General features: G+C 42.0%; 1 protein-coding gene across 3 annotated transcripts in view; it reads right to left on the reverse strand.

Moving 5' to 3' along the window:
• Positions 1-2,315: 2,315 nt before the first annotated feature.
• Positions 2,316-18,646, reverse strand: part of LOC118511891 (lachesin) — a 32,748-nt gene continuing 16,417 nt past the window's right edge. For all 3 annotated transcript variants that reach the window (XM_036055521.1, XM_036055519.1, XM_036055520.1), the window contains 10 exons: positions 12,436-12,542; positions 10,221-10,428; positions 9,303-9,464; positions 8,562-8,690; positions 8,086-8,176; positions 6,257-6,340; positions 6,047-6,156; positions 5,695-5,754; positions 5,019-5,216; positions 2,316-3,657 (listed from right to left, as the gene is read on the reverse strand). In XM_036055521.1, the coding sequence (XP_035911414.1) occupies positions 3,545-3,657; positions 5,019-5,216; positions 5,695-5,754; positions 6,047-6,156; positions 6,257-6,340; positions 8,086-8,176; positions 8,562-8,690; positions 9,303-9,464; positions 10,221-10,428; positions 12,436-12,542 (1,262 nt within the window). In that variant the 3' untranslated portion in view covers positions 2,316-3,544. The remainder of the gene's footprint in view (positions 3,658-5,018; positions 5,217-5,694; positions 5,755-6,046; positions 6,157-6,256; positions 6,341-8,085; positions 8,177-8,561; positions 8,691-9,302; positions 9,465-10,220; positions 10,429-12,435; positions 12,543-18,646) is intronic.

Raw genomic sequence — 18,646 nt, forward strand, 5'->3', positions numbered from 1 at the left:
CAAAACAAATCCCAAAACTCGATTGCAAGGCTGGTTACCAGCAGCCAAACTACTGCAGCCACAGCTCGGTATTAATGTTTTATTTATGTACTGTGGTTTAAGAGATTTAGATTAATGAACTCTTCACTTCGTTCGACTGCCTCGAACCTGGCACGGATAAAAGCACCATTTTTTCTGCCCTTCGCTCTTTTCTTTCCTTTCTTCCTTCCCTGCTTGCTTTCCCCATCTACCGGGACCATCACCGAGAAGCAAGATTGGCTCCTGCCTCTTAGCCCAGCTCAAAAGAGCAGAACGCGAAGATGGTGCAACTTAAAAAAGCAACGAATGAACCTTTCGAGCGCGTGCTGCACGGTAGCATTAGTGTGCTGTGCTGGCAGCTTTTAAGGGAAAAATGGCAGCTTTCAACAGTGGGGTAACGCACCGGGAACAGCACAATCATCCACACTCTCACACCGCCAACAAACAAACACACGTACCGCTGTACGCCAGTAACCGAACACGAGAATGGAATTTGAGCGCAAGGTGGCCCGAGCGGTAGAACAAGCAAAACGGTTCGACTACTTAATTATTCACCTTTAGTAAAGTAAAGTTTCCTCCGTTTTCTGTCCCGGCTGGATGAGAGGAGCACTTTACTACACACTATGGAGCGGTGTGGCGGAGGCGCGGGAGAGGATGGGGGGTTGAGAGGAAAGTTTTTAAAAATGTTTTTTCCTCTAAACTTTCCAACTTTCCAAGAGAGAGAGAAAGCTCGTGGTTGGCGTTGGCTGAAGCCGGCCAAACATTTAATTTGGAGTTTTCAGGCAAAGAATCATATTAACACCAGGACCTACCATCTGGAAAAGAGGAGTTCAAAACACACATACACAGACTCGCTTTCTTGATTTTTTGTTCGAAATAGTTTTTAACCTCACCGGTTACTCAAGTTCTCATAAGCGATACAGATAAGGGGGGGTTTGGGCAAGAAAGTGGGTTTAAGGGAAAATTAAAATTTAAACACCAACCTACGTTTTAATTGATTTTCTCCGTGGCCTGGGCCAAAGCACCGCTGCTTCATCAATATTTAACGCAATTTATAAGCACACAACCTTCGGCAACGGCAACACATCAGCATCAGCCCCATCACCATTACCATCACCGATCCGAGCGAGCAAAGGCAAGCAAGCAGTGTAATCAATATCGGTGAATCGAATTAAAGTGCATTCGCCCTAGTTCTCAGCCTGCAGTGAACCGCGAATAAAACTTTAAAGTTTGCATCTCAACGACGGTGCGTGTCTCAGATCGCTTTCTCTTTGGCTCTCCCCATCCGAGCGCCATCGTTCAGTGAAGCCTGCCCGAAGAAAAACGACATGGAAATGCTTTCTACTCGTCTACACCGGCCCCGAACCGGCGTGCGAATGGTGTGCAGGAAGATGGCAATCGAGGCAAAACAAGACACTTAATTCGCTTCTTCTTCTTCTTCTGCACCTTAGTCCTGCGGAACATTGCGAACCGATCCTTCTGCTTGCCGTAAGGAAAAACTTTCACTTGAATTGAAACGAACCTTGAAAAACTCGTTTCATTTCGCACCTGTTTTCTTCGGCGGTCCGGGCAACCGTTACGACCCGGTGCGACCACGTGGACGCGTTTCGAAACGTTTCCATTTCATTCAATTTTCCAAGTCGGTGCATTGTTCTTTGTGGTGTTGTTGGGGAAAGATTTTTCCATCTCTCGCATTTTCTTTGCATTTTGCTGAGAATGGAGTTTGTTTTTATGGTTAAATGGGGGATGATTTTCCCATTGTTTGGTATTGTTTTGCAACAACAGACGAAGCATTTTCATAGTGTTTTAAAGGTTATTGTGAGTGAATAAGTGATGCATTTATTCTACTAAAATAATACTGTCTCACGATAACCACTCAACGATGTTATGCGAGCCACAATTTGTTGAGCTTTACCTTCCAAGCTACTAATATAAGCTTCATCTTCCTTGACTTCCTTGACTTGATCCAACCCGCAGCTAGATAGTCTCTCTCTCTCTCTTCTTGGCCTTACGACCTCTTAGATAACTAGATTAACGATTGCAAGCTTACTAGACTTACCATGATACCACGTAGTTGGATTGTCAATCCTCACTACGGGAGAACGGTCCGAATAGGATATGAACCCTACCCCGGTCCTACTTTATGAAGATCGGCGGCGAGGTCACTTCTACCACCGGACCACCCGGATAGTCAGTTTTTCTGTAAGGACTCGATCACTTACCTTTGATTGCATAAATAACCCTCGTCGTTTCGTCGACCGAAGAGACCCCAACCACACCAATAATAAGAAAAACAATTGTCTATAATTGGGTTTTTTTATTATTTCAAATATATTTCTAAGTATTTTGCATCGCTTCGCGCAATCATGAGCCCGCCCCCGGACCTGTTCCTCATTGAGCCGGTGAGCGCTTTGTGAGCTAAATGGTTGACCGAAATATTAACATAACAAATAACCTAACAATATGCTCGCCTATGCAGCTGATACTTACACGGTGCGTTGTCTCGATCGCGCTAATGCATTTCGCTAGTAGATTTTGTTATCCTCATGTGTATATGTGTATATATATTCATGTATCAACCTTCGCCGCATGGTCCTTGTAGCATCCATCCGAACCATGGTCACTCCTTAAGTTGGGCTAAAATATGTACACACTGCTTCATGCGTTGCTAATCAATCTCTCTCGCTCTCGTTATGTATCTGCTATAGCGTTTCTTCTATTTCATCAACATCAGCTCCGATCAATGGTTCACAGGTTCACCAGGGAAGAATAAAATAATTCTTCTATCCCTTCACACCCAATGTGCTTCTTCGATATGGTTAACAAACTCGAAAAAGAGTTAAGCCGTTTCGCTATTATACAACATTCCTTCCTATAATCTCTTCTATGAGCGAACAATGCGTGTTTGTTTTTTCTTCCTTAGCCCGTACTAGATCAATCGAACACCCGTACAAGGAAACAGTAGGGGTTTAAATATAATTTACAGAATCGATACAAAGCATACAGCATAACCAAGGCGTAGATATTATCAACTTGAATGGAACCTTTTTCCTTACTTTCGTTAAAGCTATTCGATAGTGTCAGTATGTAACAATGCTTGTATCGTTGAAAGTGTGATTGAGATGATGGTAGGAAAGCATTTATCAAGAAACAAACAAAAAAAATGCTCAGAAACTCAGATGATCATGAATGGTGGTAACCTAGTTATTGTTTATCTTAGCAGCGTCCCTTATCTAAGCAGAACATCGTGAGTTTAATTTTATGTTACAGATTTGCTCTCAGCCTTTTTGGGTGAACGTTGCGTTGATTATCGCTCACCTTATAGCTCCCAGTGCCGAACGATTCTGCAGTCGAGGATATGTTTGTCCCGCGACGGGAGTGATATGAGCAAAACGGCAGGGACATACCGCGATATGGCCCCGTCCTCACTGGCGTGCAGATATGTCCCGCTAGTTACAACAGCTTCAGAAGAAGAAAGAATTCCAAAGCTGTCTGGGTCCGTGGCTTGGTGCAGCTGAATTGCAAATTACAGAAACAGCCAACTCTCGCACCGCTGATGACACAGCACTAGCAGCGTCGAAGGTACCACACTCGTCGTTAGCGATAGTAGCGAAAGCACACCGAAGCTGCTGCGAGCATCTGCAATCGATGGAATGCATTAAGGGCACATCAGTGAAAAGCGACTTCCAGGCTAACTGATGATCAGTCGTGAATATGCACAGGGTGTTCTAGGTAAATTTGACAATTATGGTTGTTTTTATAATTCCGGATTGCGTTGACGTATCAACTAAAGCCTAAAAAAGCTCACGTGGCATACTAACGGATGGAAGAAAATAATTTTTATTTTTTTGTTAAATAAATAAATTTAAAAAAAAATAAAAATTAGAAATAAATAAAAAAAAAATTTAATAAATAAAAATAAAATAAATCAATGATACTTTTTTTGGGTTTCTGCTGGATAAAAACAAGTACTTTTTGGTGTTGCCTTATTTTACCTATCAGTTTATATCACGAGCAAGATGGATCAACTCATCATTGACCCCATTTCAAACAAAAATGTCCCGGATTGTGGAAAAAAGAAAGCAGAACCTGGACATCATTAAAATTGGGCAGTGTTTCTTGCACATCGTGAAATCAGTTCACGATCGGATCGGATTCGGATTACGTTCGACCGACGTATTTAAGTCAAATTTTCCGTAAAAAAGCCTTCTAACACTCCAGACCTTAGCCTCTCAAACTATTTTGTTTATGGAATTAGTCACAAAAATAATATTCGTGTTTGTGGCCAGACTCAGGGACACGGTTGTCCGGGACTAGCTCCAGGTTCTAGGGTCCCGCCCGAGGCCGTAATCAAATAATGATATTTTCAATAACTTCAAAAAATAGCTAGATTTTCTCTAGATATAGCTAGATAAAAAATAATAGCTAGAGAGAAAAATAGCTAGATTTAGAGCACTTTTTCTACACTAAACAATGACATTTATTCGCCCACATTGCTCTCCTTTTCCATAAGTGGCTGTCAAATTTACCTGGAACACCCTGTAGATTTTTTTTCGCGCGTCGCCTAAAGCTACTCTCTCCAGGTGCCCGCCGGGTTCGAGTGAAACGAGTTTAAAGTACTTTTGTTTTGAAAAATGAAAAATTTGTGAAAATTGTATAAAAACCAATAAACCAAGATGAGTAAACGTAGCACGAACAAAAAACGAAATCCCGTAAAATGAATATCCGAAACCCCTCCAATCTAAAGATGCTACAAAAACAAACGCAATCCTTGCCAAAGGGCGCAAAAGAGGAGCAAAGTATGAGTCGCAAACCAAGGAAGAAAAAAAAAATTGCCCCGAAATGAACACAAGAAACTCTATAAAGCAAAAGAAAAAGGGAAATGTTTTACCACGCGACAGGGATGGAAGGAAAACAGAAGTGAATGTAAGGGGGGGAAACACCGGGAAAACAGACACGGTGGGTTGAGTTTCCCAACGTCAAGTCAACAAACACTTTACCATTAGATACACCGAACTCTTTCGGTGGCATGTCGGTGTAGGAGAAACTTTGCCCGATGGCAAGCGATCCCTTGCGCTCGAAAGGGATCCCGTTCGGTGAGCGCTGAGCGTAGCCTTCGTCGTTCTTCATCGGAAACAGGACCTCAGGTTGGCTGGCGACCTTAATGGTTTCATTACGTGACACCACGGCCGGGCTCGCTGCAATTTTTTGGCCACCAACGCAAGTTTGAAGTTGAAAGAACAGGAGAGAGAGAGAGAAAATGAGTGTAAAACAGGGACACAAACACACACAGCAAACACAAGCGCAAAGTGCGCCGAAGTTATCGCACAAATTAATACACCCGAGGTGCTGGCAACAAGGAGAGTTTTTCCGACAAACAAAACCAATCGACGTGACACACGTAAAAAAAAAACGACCGAGCAACGTACAGAGGAAAAAAAACCGCTTCCACCGAAGAAGTGTCGAAAAATGCACGAAACAAAATCAAACAAAAGCGTGGGGAGGCTATAGGTGAATAAAAAAAAAATGAATGTACTTCGAGACACAGAGTCAACACAGAGTGCCAATACTACAGCATGGTGCATCAGAACGAACGAGAACGCGAACGAGGTTGTGGTTTGGGGTCTGGAACTTATCCAAAACTACCCGGGCGAGCACTTAATTCAATCTACTTACTCTCCTTCGGTTCCATCACGTGAGTAATTTGCTTCGATGGTGTTGATGGAAGTGGAATTTCTAGATGGGAAGTGGAAGGAGAAAAACCCACGGAAAATGGGCGTTGTTAAGTACAGAACCATAAATATAAAGGGCATACACCATCGCCAAGTGGATCGTTCTGTGGCCCCTGAGATGAGATTTGGTGGTTGGTTGGTTGGTTGGTTGAAATCTTTCATGGACGACCCTGGGAGCAATATTCAAAATTACCTGCTAAACACTACCGATTGTCGATTAACAGCCATCGAAAGAAAGCAATTAAAACCCACCACCAACCGAGGCCACCACGCGAGAGGGACCACCAGACACTTACCGTAAACGCGAATCGAACCCTCCGTTTCGCCGAGTGAGTTTTTCGATATGCAGCGATAGTTGCCGAAATCGCCCATCGATAAGCCTTTGATGGTTAGCTTCATGTGCGCCCTGGCGGTGGAGGTGTGGCGGAAAAAAGCCGAATCAACGAGAACGATTATCAGTTGCAGCGATTATCTCATTATAACACCCTGCTCGGGGGCATACGTACCGGTAGGAGTTTTCGTTGTAGTCAATGATGTACTTTTTGCTCGGCAGTACCATTACCGAGTTGTAAACCCAGTAGATGATGGCCCTGCAAATGGATGAAAATGGTGCCGTTGCGTAATTTTAAACTGTTATCGCTTTAATCAGTGCGGGATTGCATTAAAGGGTGTTTAACGATCGTTTAAAATTGGTGTAAAAAGAATAACTAGGTCAACTAATATTTTTTTAAATAGTTCGATTGCAATCAGATGATATCTATACTTTTTTTAATGATCGTTTTTTACTGCTTTACATTTCTTGTTTCCTTTTGATTTTGGTACTTTTAAGCTGTGATTCACTTAAGCTGTATCATTTTCACCTGAACTACTACGACGGTAGGAGACGTAGTTATCTCCTAGTGACTGCTGAGGTCAGTTTTAAACCTCTTAAATCGACGAGGCGCTCACCATCACAAATATTTGCTTGACAGGTACCGTTCGCAGCTCATACCGAGTGATTGTCACATGAACGATTTAAGCTAAACTGACAATCTTATGTGCGCTGTACGACAATGTCTATCTCTTAATAGGATTGTGTTGGTAGCAATGCCGCTATGTTTCAAATCTCATCGTTTACATGTTTGTATCCCTGATTATCTTGTTACAAGCACATGAAGTCAAGGAACTTTTAAATAGGATACCACGTTCTTTCCAGGTTGTGAACCCAGAAGACGAACTTCAGCTGGAACTTGGTGTATTTTATCGTTTTGCCTAGACCTAGACGGATAAGCCTCGGGTTTCTCTATTAGCATCTATGGTATGTTACTGTCAACAAATTTAGTCGAAATCTGACGAAATAGATTAACAAGAATCTCTTTAGAAGCTAATATAGCTCTAATGCAGTTATAAACGATTGTCTGTATATGCCTTACTATTACAAACGTCTCTAGTATACAGCTCATAACACGAATGGGACTGTTAATTTCATGATGACTTTTATTAACCATCAGTCTATTAAACTTGTGGGTATGTATAGATCTTGTACGAATAATCTCATTTTAATAACTAATTTAAAAAAATATTTTATAACTAATAACTTTATGAAACAGCAGCTTGATCATTACGGGATAGAATCCATGTTTAGAAAATTAAAATGCTTGGTTCTATGTATTTGGTTCTATGTATTTTATATAAGTTTAATCCAAAGAAGCTGGGGATGTTTTCAAACATTATTCTAAGATCTCTGACACAACTTGCAAGCCTTAGAGAAACTTTATTCATTTAGGGCGACATGAGTACTTTTCTTCTAGCATATGACATGCTAGTCACCAAAAACTGCAACATTGTTGGTTGCAAAGCAAAGCAGTATATCCTAGAGTAAATAATCTGCCACAAAGTTGAAATTTAATACTATTCTAGTTCTCCAGATATTTAAGCTGTTTACAGACCACAAAACAAGCCCTCAGCTGCCTTTCTACATAGTGTCAAGTATAAGATCTCAAGCCACGAACTCTCTGTGTAGGTAGGCTGTGTACAACTTAATTGTTTGTTCTATTTATCGTAGTAAAGCTTAGTTTGCTAATAACACGGTTCAAAACTTCATGTAAAGTGTTAGAAAAAAAACCATAACACCACTAATTTTCTCTACGCATAAACAGAACCATCGCAGACTGGTACAATCTATCGTTTGGTCAACAAATTGACTCAAATTATAATTCGAGACCTTGGATACACTGAGCTTTATCATAATTAATTGGATTACGGACACTCTAAACTAAGATAAATCTAAAATCTAATTTGAAAAATATGTAAAACTTTGTCGGTAGAATAATACTGCCATCAAACAACGATTTACCTTGGATGAGCTTCGGTGTGACAGTCAATGGTAACATCAGTCGAGAGTGGCGCTCCAACTAGTTGATTAGGCACCCAAATCATCGGTGAAACTGGAACCAAAGTAAGGAAGCGCATTACTCGAAACGTTCATATTGTACCTTCTCTCGCTGCTCTACCAGCTGGCAAAGTAAAGTTCCTATGCCCATCATATCTTTCATAGTACGTTCTAAGACGCTTAGCAAGTTAACGCAATTTTCCAGAACACAGCCAAGCGCCCATTAACCGAAACCGAATCTAGTGCCACGTGACTGTACAGGATAATGGTTGATCCTCCTGCCCATCATTCGGGCGGCACTGGCGGTGAAAGATCTGGCCCCACGAACGTACGCGAAAATCTCACCAAACTTACGTATTACGCCACTGCCGGTATGGCCTAAGTTTGGCGTATGAATTTAATTTGCTAATACACTTATGAATAAATAAAAGCATACTTACACTCCACATCAAGGATAATCCGCTTAGACACCGACGGTGGCACACCATTAGTGGCGATGCAGAGATAAGCGCCCATTTCGTTGCGGCTTACTTTCGTCAGATGAAGAACCTCGCCGTCGTACACCATCACTGCGGTTACCGTGGCCACGATGCGTAAGTACGGGAAGAGACGAGAAATTAAGTTATTTGAAGATTAGTGCGTATTTTCCGACCGTGCGCGTACAGAACAGCACAAAGGATGTTGACAGCGCCCGACCGTTGAGATGTCGTTGCAGGTTCTTCACCGCGGACCTCGGTACGGACGATACGATAGGGTCTCTCTGAATGTTGAGGGAGATTATTCCCCGGCCACCGATAATCGGTCCGATCCGATCGTGTAAATGTACCCAATCGCGCGGACATTATCCGTCAAGCAATTTCCATTCAACATTCTGCCGCGAGACTGAAGGATTCCCGTCGGATTTCTCGAATCGATTAGAGTGCAGCGAATCGATCGCAAAGCTAAACGTTTCACCATCAACCGAGTAAGCCAGCCCGCCAGCCGGTTAGCTTTCGATTAAGGTCATTCCGTCAAAGACTGGTTGTAAAAACAATCAAAAACCCATTTATCTTGGTCCCCACGGCGCTGCGTTTGATGTTATCTTCGTACAGCGTGGATAAGCTGCTTAGAGGTGAATGCTGCATTCGACAGATACTTTCGCGTCCCCGGCCACCATCGTCCGTCTGCTGTCCTTCGCTTACCTTTCTTCTTCCGCTCGACGGTAATGCTTTGGCCGTCTTCCCGTCGCCAGATGATCTTGGGCGTGGGGAATCCATCGGCACGACATGTCATGTTGATATTTTGATTTTCTCGCACGGCCACCGACGACGGAGTGCTTTCGATGTCCAGGATATTGGGAGGCACTGTGTAAAGGAAGCCGTAAAATGAAGCAAAAAAATTGCTCAGTATGTTTTTGGAGAGCTTCAAGGGTTCAAGGAGATATTTTTCCATCGCTTTAACTCAACCCCAACATTTACTCTATATTTTGATTTTTTAAAGCTCTCTATCAGATTTGATGATTCTATTGATTCCCGCAACCCAAAACAATCCTACTCATAATCATTTAATTCATTCCAGGCATTGATTATACTTGCCCAACTTCAACGTACATCGGCCTCTGCATGACTTCCCTTTTTCCCTCGGCCAATTTGTCTGAAGTACCGCTCGCTACAGTTTCCAACCAGTAGCAGCATCGTAAAAGTGGTTCACGAGGCACACTTTAAAGTGAAAGTGCACTCCAATTTGATCAAAAACAAGATGTGCGATGTGCAATTTCACAGCCCTTCTGCAATATTGCAACCCGCGAAACGAGCTTCACTCCATCGGCACGGACACGGGTTCGCCCAAGATGTAATCGACACATTGTGCCGGGAAGCCAAGCCAAACATATCTCAATGTGTACAGGGCATGTGTGTGTGTGTGAGCGAGTGTGTGCAACGGAAAGGAACGCCAAAAGCCATACAACCGAACTAAATGCGATACGATAAAGTTTTCTCCATTGAAACCCACCCGATCGGAAGCCGATTGGATTACATTATGAATGTTGGTGCTGCTGCCCCTTCCGATCGAACGAGGCTCGAAGGGATGGATGGGTGGGAGGTACATTCTGGCACACTTACCGACTACTTGCAGGTAACCGACTTGGCTAATCATGGGATTTGTGTTCACTTGGCACATGTAATAGCCCCGATCGTCCTGCTGGGCCTGGCTAACGTGAAGCAGCCATGTGTTGGAATTATCGTACGTCACGCTGTACCGTGGGATGCGCGAGATAACGTGTCGGTGTATCGTCAAAATCATCTGCCGATCGATGTGTATCCATGCGACCTGTTGAGTAAATAGATTATTACAACATGCACACACGGCGAGGGACTTATTAATTTTTTTATTTACTTATTGGAAATTGGTTTCAAATTGGGCCAACGGTTTTTAATTTTTTATTCAGACAAACTGAACATGAGTAATCTAGCTTAAAAGGTGTTTATTTTTTGTCTGGATTGCAGGAAATATCAAAATGGTATAAAAACCCTCATGCAACGTAATCCAGGCGCATCGTCATAAAAAGCTTATATCAAAGCGGTTTACTTTTTATTTGATCGAAAAGCTAATAATTGCTTATGCTATTAGTTTAGTCGATTTTCGGTTTTATTGCATGATACGAGAAAAGCTTTTAACTACCTGTGATGCATAAATGCACGTGATGCATGTGAAGCTAATAGTTGGCAGAAATCATGGTAAGCTCAATTCTTGATATTTGGTAATTAAAATCAGCTTCAACGCCATTGTGAGAGCTATTTTTAGAGTTTAAAATAGCTGTTAAAGGCGATTTCGGTATTAATTTTCCGTGAAAATGATGCGACCCATTGTTTCAGTGTTATTTAAATAAAAGAGCTTAATTGCTTCTCTTGATCAGGCTTCACGTATAAGTAATCTGTAACATGTGGCCCGTGAAGTAATTGTGCTTTATTAAGTTTTAGTTTTTAATTTCATGATACAGTTTATGAATATCTTTGTTTGTATTACGAATAGAATAAAATGAAAAACGCACACGAAGTCAAATTTGTCGTCAAGCCTATTTATTTATTAGAAATAATAAATAAATAAAAAAGTCAAATATCTGTCACAAAAAATCTTACTTTTTGAATAACAAACATTCAGTATACGTTAAAGTTAAAGCTAAAAAGAAAAGATGCCCAAAATAACGAAAATTTTTTGGAAATTTGGAATTTGATGAATAGAGGTTTTGTCCAATCCAATGCAAGTATTGTTTTTCCTGCATCTTAAACTAAATTTTACAAAGAAAAAACTATGTCAAAATTATAATTTTTAAACATTCTTCTTTATTGGTTCCTAAGTTATAAGAGTTATTTACACCACATAGTTGGATAGTCAGTGCTTATGATGGGAGAACAGCCCAGATGGGATTTCAACTCCGGTCCTACCGTTTGAAAGCCGGCGCTGCTGTCGCATCTAGCTTAGAGCCACCTCTATTTTTTTAAAGATGTTGTGGTCTTATTATATTGTCCATTACTGTATAGCTGTGAACAACTGTTCCCAATCATGACTACCATATAAATTGAGGTAAGCAAATGCCTTTGAGATATCAAAGCAAAGAATTTCAAAAGACCTGTAGTTTCTTCAATCACTAAAAACGTTTGAAATTATCGTTGTAGCACACCAATTGAGAATCGCGTATAAAGCGCATATCTAACGCTCATTTGAAATTGGGTTTTGTTAATTTTAAAAGTCGTATAGCTTGACAATAATATAAAAAATTAAGGAGGTTACATAAATTTTATTGACAATCTTCAAAGACTTTGAGTTTTACTAGACAGAAAGATAGTGTCTAATTACTCTGGTTGGTTTAACTTTTTTTTTTTTTTGCACACGGTTGCTCAATGTGTTGCCATAAAAAAATTAAGTAAACATACCATTAAAAGATCTTTAAAAGAAAAAATATCTTTGATAAAAATATCTCACCAAGAAGCTCTACATTTTTCTTCTCTAGTAATAGTAGAGAAGTAGTTAATGAACTTCATCTTACAGAAACTCTTAAAAACAGTAACTAAAAATCCAATACGTCCCGCCAACACCTTTAAAATTTTGGATTTGGCCCTAGGCTGTCCAAGGGAAAGGAGCGATATTTCCCTCTTCTCCACCACCTTCGCTATGAATATTGATGTAAGAAAACTTTAATAAACAAAATAAATAAAAAATATGTATCAACAACAGCCAAACAAAACAAAATTTGTTCTATTTTTCGGCCCACTCCGTGCTGTTTATTAATAGTCATGCTGACCCTTTCGGGTATGACTTTCACATCAATAAACTTACCTTGTAGGTGCCCAAATGTTCCACTACGCAGGGCAGGTTAGCGTCCCGTCCCACGGCAACGGTAACGTTCGGAATTGGTTGAGCAAATCTTGGTTCATCCATCATCACTGTGAAAAAGAAGAGAAACCCCAAAAAAAAAGAAAGTTTGATAAAAAAAATGGCAAGAAAAGCACCTACGAACACATAGCATGGAACAATCCGAAAAGCAGGGATAATACTGAAATAACATATCAAAGGTCACCGATCGTTTCCAAATTATTCCATCCCGCCCAACCCGAACGGACGGACACCCCCAACGGGCCAATCGATATTTATATTGAAGCGGGCGAAAGAGTTGCAAACACCCCCCCGGACGGTAGGTAGAAGGTAGTGTCGAGTCCGGATCCTTCCAGCTGTGGCAAGACCCAGGCGTCTGTGTGGCTGTGCTGAACGCTTTCTTCGATACGAATGAACATTTGTACCGTGCATCGGGTGAAAAAAGGGTACACGATAAAAGATTACCCATCTGGCAGATGGTGCGCCGGTACGCCGGTTGCTATAAAGCGAATAAAAATTGTTAACCATTCCACTGGTGGCGAAGACCCGGGCGGCATTCGGATGCTGGGCAGAAATATGTCTTTCTCTGCGCCTCAAGAACACACCGAGCAACGGGTGGATAGTGATAGGAGAAAACAAACCAACACCCAACCACTGGCCCTGGAAAAGGAGGCGAGCCAGAGCAGGAAAGTGCTGACATCGGATGCTTACTGCTACCCTGTTGTTTGTGTGCCTTGTGAACGGATCCTGCATGCACTGTCATACACACCGGCAATTGAGCCGGTTGACAGACGGACGGACTTATGCAACTGTTTTGAGGATGATTTATTTAAAGTAATTTTTTGTTGCTGCTATTATTTCAAACACTTCTAAGCACCGCTCACCATCCTCCCTATTACAAGCGTTGTGTCTCATGGCCGAACGTGCCACAAAAAAATGGACAGCCCGACCGACCGACCGAATGGTCCAACTGCTCGAGCGGAACTTGTTCGTGCGAGTTCGTTAGTTGCATTCGAAATTGCAACCGGCATCCGGGCGTTCAGAGCCCGGGCCCCCAAAAGCGAAGTGTCCCGTCCATTTATCTCGCCGGAAAAGCCCTCCAGCAGCCGCCCCGCCCTGACGCTGGCCAGCTGATGTGGTGGCAACAACACCAAAGCGAACCGAGACAGCTACCTCTAAATGGAGCACAACTCGAACAACAGCATGGAACAACAATCCAACCGTTGATCTGCCGCTTGCACCGAAAACCCGGCCCGAATGATGCTGCAGGATAATTCCATTCCGCTTATATTCCTGTGCTCCTGTCCGACCGTTTTGTGACAAGAGCGATGTGACACATTTCGGGTTCGTTTTCCATCACACCGGGACAATCTTGTCATTATGCGCTTGCGGAATGTGTGTGTGTGCGTGTGGAACTGTGAAGAGAAGGGGGTTAGTTTTTTTGTCCTACTTCCACCATGTTTTGTCTACATTTTGTCTGTCTGCAAGTGACAACTACCCGAACCCGTTCGTTGGACACCGAGTCTCAAGGCGGATTCGTCATGTTTCGTTTTTTCTTCCAAAGTTACATTTCAATATCTTTACCACGTTCGGATCTGGTGCGCGGGAGAAGTACAACGAAGAACGTCCTTTACATGCAAATGTTAAAGATAACCAACTTAGAAAACAACGAAACAAGAAGCAGCAAGAAAACGAAAACTTTAATCTGTAAAACAATACAAATCATTTCGAGCCAATGGGATAAATATATATTTTTTCTCCATTGCAAAAATCTGTACTAAGCTGCATCGTACATCCCGAGGCTTGTGCTGGTAGATAGGACCTTGCCTCAACAAATCTCCCAGTGGGATTACCACTCACAGCTCTGTGTCTGCATTTATCCGCACACCACCAAATAAAAAAGCTTTCTCTAACAAAGCAAGAAGCTAGAGCGATGCACACAAATCGCCAAGACAGGCCAAGCGGCCTGTTCATTCGAAGAAACTGAATCATTCACGGATGATTTGAAATTTATTGCGTCTTGCTGCAATAAGGTTGCTAGAATTATATGCCATTGTTGTTGTGCGACGGACGCAACCGGCAAAACCGGTTGCTACCGCCTTGGAGCACTTCGAACAACACCAAAGCTCGAGCGAAGCTCCGAACAGATGGAATGTTTTTTTTAATTATGGCCAGCTTCTTTACTATTTATCTAAATACCAACCGTCGGTGTGTTGCAATCTGAGGCGACTCGCTCGTGTAGGCATTATCGTAGCTTACGTAGGCTATAATTGGTTCGATCCGAGAGACACAGGCTTCCGCTCGCTTGCACATTGTCATTGGCAAAGCTTATGCAAACAAATTTAATTTAATATTTTAGCATCGCAGGAGCTTAATGCATGCAATTTTCCATCCTTTTCCCTTGCCCAAGTACAATCTTTACTCTGAATATTCTGTGATGCCCTATAGCATGTTTTCCTAAAAGAAACACCTCATATCAAATCGGTTGTGATTTATATGTTTAAATGTGTGCTATGAAAATACAAATTAAAAAGAAAGGCAAACCTTGCGATCAGTGTTGTCAAACTCTTTTAGGTGTGTTTGTGTTTAGAGCCTTTATTGTTAATATGTATCCCACGACCGACGTAATTGGTAATTCAAAAGATACTTAGTTGTTCTTTAAATTCTACCCTTAAAAATTAAAAATTTAATAATTTTATTTATTAATATTTTTAGTACTACGGCTCGACGCCGTAGTGAAGTGACGTGACAGTGAAAATTGCGTTCCAATTGGACGGCCTTTAAAGGACTTTACAGGCTGGGTCGAACGGTGTCATTCTCATGACATGATTGTCCTTCCACACACACGGAGACCAAACATTTTTCTGAGCATCTTCGTCTTGAGTGCGGCTAAAAGAGTTTCGTTAGATTTTGACAGAGTCTATGTCACAGAGATGTATATACTGAGACTATTGCTCTATGTTATACCCGATAAGTTTTTTGAGTGGAAAATTTTATTGTGTTGAGCGTGTGTTAATCGGTGCTGACATTTGACCCCAAAAATGTAAAAATCTTAGACGACTTCAAAGGTGCGATCGCCTATCTTTAAATCATCCCTGCGCATATCAGGCATGTTTGTTTAGCAGGGCTGTCATTGCTGCCACCTGCAGAGGATTAGTGTCGCTTGCTCGATTCTTTGGTAAGCTTTTACTGTGTAGAAGAGTCTCAAAACCAATTATGTTCAAGCCATCAACGAATGGCACGATCTGGAATGACTTACAGAAGATGGTTCCAGAAGATACACTAGCAAGGTGGCCTTACCTGACGCAAGAACTTTTTAGCGCAGACCCTTGGTGGCCGCTCAGCAATTTAATATTGTTCTCATTAGAACTTCGTAATAAAAATCATTGTTACAGATATAGAAAAGCAGCATATTCGCGCAAGCTTGGTTTTCAATGCATTGAATCAGTATTTACGGACCTCAGAGTAGTCTATTGGGATCGCCAAACAAAGCAGTAATTACTACAATCGTTTTTAACAGTATAGCAGATATCCATGCAAATAAATGTTTGAAAGTATTTGAATGAAGCCGATCATTAGCCTGAAAGTTAGCTTTAACCGACCAAAGAAAACGTATGTTCTTCATACAGGACCAGTTCCAACAGCTTATGAATAATCAATGTCCACCCAAAATTTGATGAGAAAAGGTCTTTATTTGGTTTATCCAGCCAGTCAAACATCATGAATCATTCAGAAGATCTTTATTTCACTACAAGAAACAAATGAAAAAATTGATCAGCATAAGTATTATAAAATCAATGCGTTAGTGAAGAATTTTGGGTGGCATTAAAGAATGTTGCATTAGTGTACAATGTACAATTTCTTCGTATTATCCTGTAATTAAATTGTTCTGAAAATCGTTGTTCACGCTCTACCCATTGAATGGCCTTTGACATGCCTGCTTTAGATGCATAAGCAACACCCAGAAGGTAAGCGTAAGAACCAACCCACTTGATATATCGCCAAACTTTCACAGATACTTTACCCCGCTGTCGGAAGTTTTAGGCAAATTTCATGCGAGCATTTAACCTCTCCCGAAAACATCATAATAGTCCAACCTCCGGCCACATCTAACAACCGGGGGAACGGTACTCGCATTATCCTCCCGATGCCCCTACACATCAGTTGCATATTTTCCCTTGTTCTCCTTTTTTTTTCGTGTTCCCAGCTTCCTGCTCTGATGTACGAAGGACTTAAACCGAGTAGCACTCGAGCAGGGATCTCTTCACCGGAAAGCGCAAACGGTAACAGCTGCTCTTTATGGGGCGTACGTGAGCATCATGCATTATTGGCGTTCCAACGGCGCACCGTTTGCCACTGTGTGCGCGACCATGTCACACATACACGGATTACACATTTAAATGATGTAAAGGATGTGTGCACGGTGCGCAGCGGTACGGATTGTCGGCCTATTATTTATGGGTGAGAAGATAAAGCAAGCCTTTGGTCCGGATGCTTCCAAGGAAAGCGGTTAAGCTACCAAGAACATACGCACCGTCGTGGTTGGATTTTATTTGGTCTAGTTGGTTGCCGTTTAAAAACTCACGATTTCATGCGTTAGATAGGAGAAACACTTTAATACCGTGGTCTAAATATTTTCTCCACAGTTCCACCCATCTTCACCAAAGATCATGGAGTTTGAGCAAGTAATCGATTATTGACTGAGATACCATTTCAAACAAATCTAATCTGGGTCAATCCCTGCACATTCGCGTACCGGCGATCGGAAAGGTCGAGCACTGTTGGCCAGAAATGTTGCATTACTCTCAACCCGCTAATACCACCAATAAACAACACTCTCACACACAGTCGGCGTGTCGGATTGCCGGAAATATATTGCATCTCGTAAAATGGAAACTCGCATGATTTATGTACTCCGATAAGATCCGGACGCCTTCCAGTGAGGGCTTGCACACCGAAGGTGTCATGCAGGAAGCGTGCTTCAACACGGGTGCCAGTCAAGTCCAAATATTGATATTGCTTTTACGGTTGCATAAACAGCCAAGCCTCCCGGAACCGACCCACGCACGCCTAAATTGAATGTTAAGACCGTGCCAGTTCGATTGCCGTGACATTCAAGTGATGTGATCGATGTTGCACACACGCACTGAGCTCCAATCACACCCGCCGCCCAAACAGAATAAGCCTTCCAAAGTGGGCTGAAAAATGCATAAACACACTCCTGGTGAAGATGAAAAACGCTGATGGTCTGACAACGGCCATTGAATGAAACTCTTTGCGTGATAGATCTCTTTGTGTTCCGGATTCTATGAAAACGCCATCACGAGTCACGCGGCGAAATGGAGGACGCCACTGTGTTCGCGCGGGCAAAAATGTCTTATTAGCAGCGAATACCGAGCGCAGCACAAGACCGAGCAAACTATTTTATGTTTCGGTCAATGATGCTTTTGCATTCTTTCCCGCCAAACGACGAGGACTCTTTAGCACTTCTAAATGAACATTTTCCACAAGATGCGCTGCCTTTCTTGCGATAGTCTTACGCGGAGGTCTACTTCGGCCCCGGAAAAGTACCGAAAACAAACAAGCAGCACCGTCTGTATCTGTATCTGTTTCTTTTTTCTTCTTTCTTCTCCGCGCTGTTCTTTTGCGCCCAAACAGATATCGCTCTTGTAGTTTGTTCAAAAACGACTGAAACTCAAGAACAATGACCGCCAGTTCTTGTGCTGGTGGGACAAAGACTGAGCACAAAGCACAAAGGAGCAGAAATCACAATTGTTATTTCTCGCTTTGGCTTGTTGTTGTGCTGAAGTGTATCCATTGTGGTGGCTAAACAATCGGGGCTCTTGAAAGATATTTCCCAAGCCAACGAAGGGACAACGAAGAGCTGAGCTGAGAAGCAAAATGGTTCTTTGATGCATCTGCCGCCATTGTGGTTGATTTCTATTAGCTTCGTTGTCTGTAATCGTTTCGCCGCCATCTTTTCCCGTTCATGGGGAGGTTGATGTGAGCATTGATTTTCACATTTTCATGTAAGTAAAACGGCAATTTTTCAAACACTAATTGTATACTAATATTATAATCGAATTATCCGAAACTGGATCTCAAGCCGTTGTTTTTTTGTGTTTGAGCGCGCGATTAATTCATACATCAATCAGCTGCCAACTGTAGCTGCTTA

The sequence above is a fragment of the Anopheles stephensi genome, chromosome 3 (genome assembly GCF_013141755.1).
Source record: "Anopheles stephensi strain Indian chromosome 3, UCI_ANSTEP_V1.0, whole genome shotgun sequence".
Lineage (NCBI taxonomy): Eukaryota > Metazoa > Arthropoda > Insecta > Diptera > Culicidae > Anopheles > Anopheles stephensi.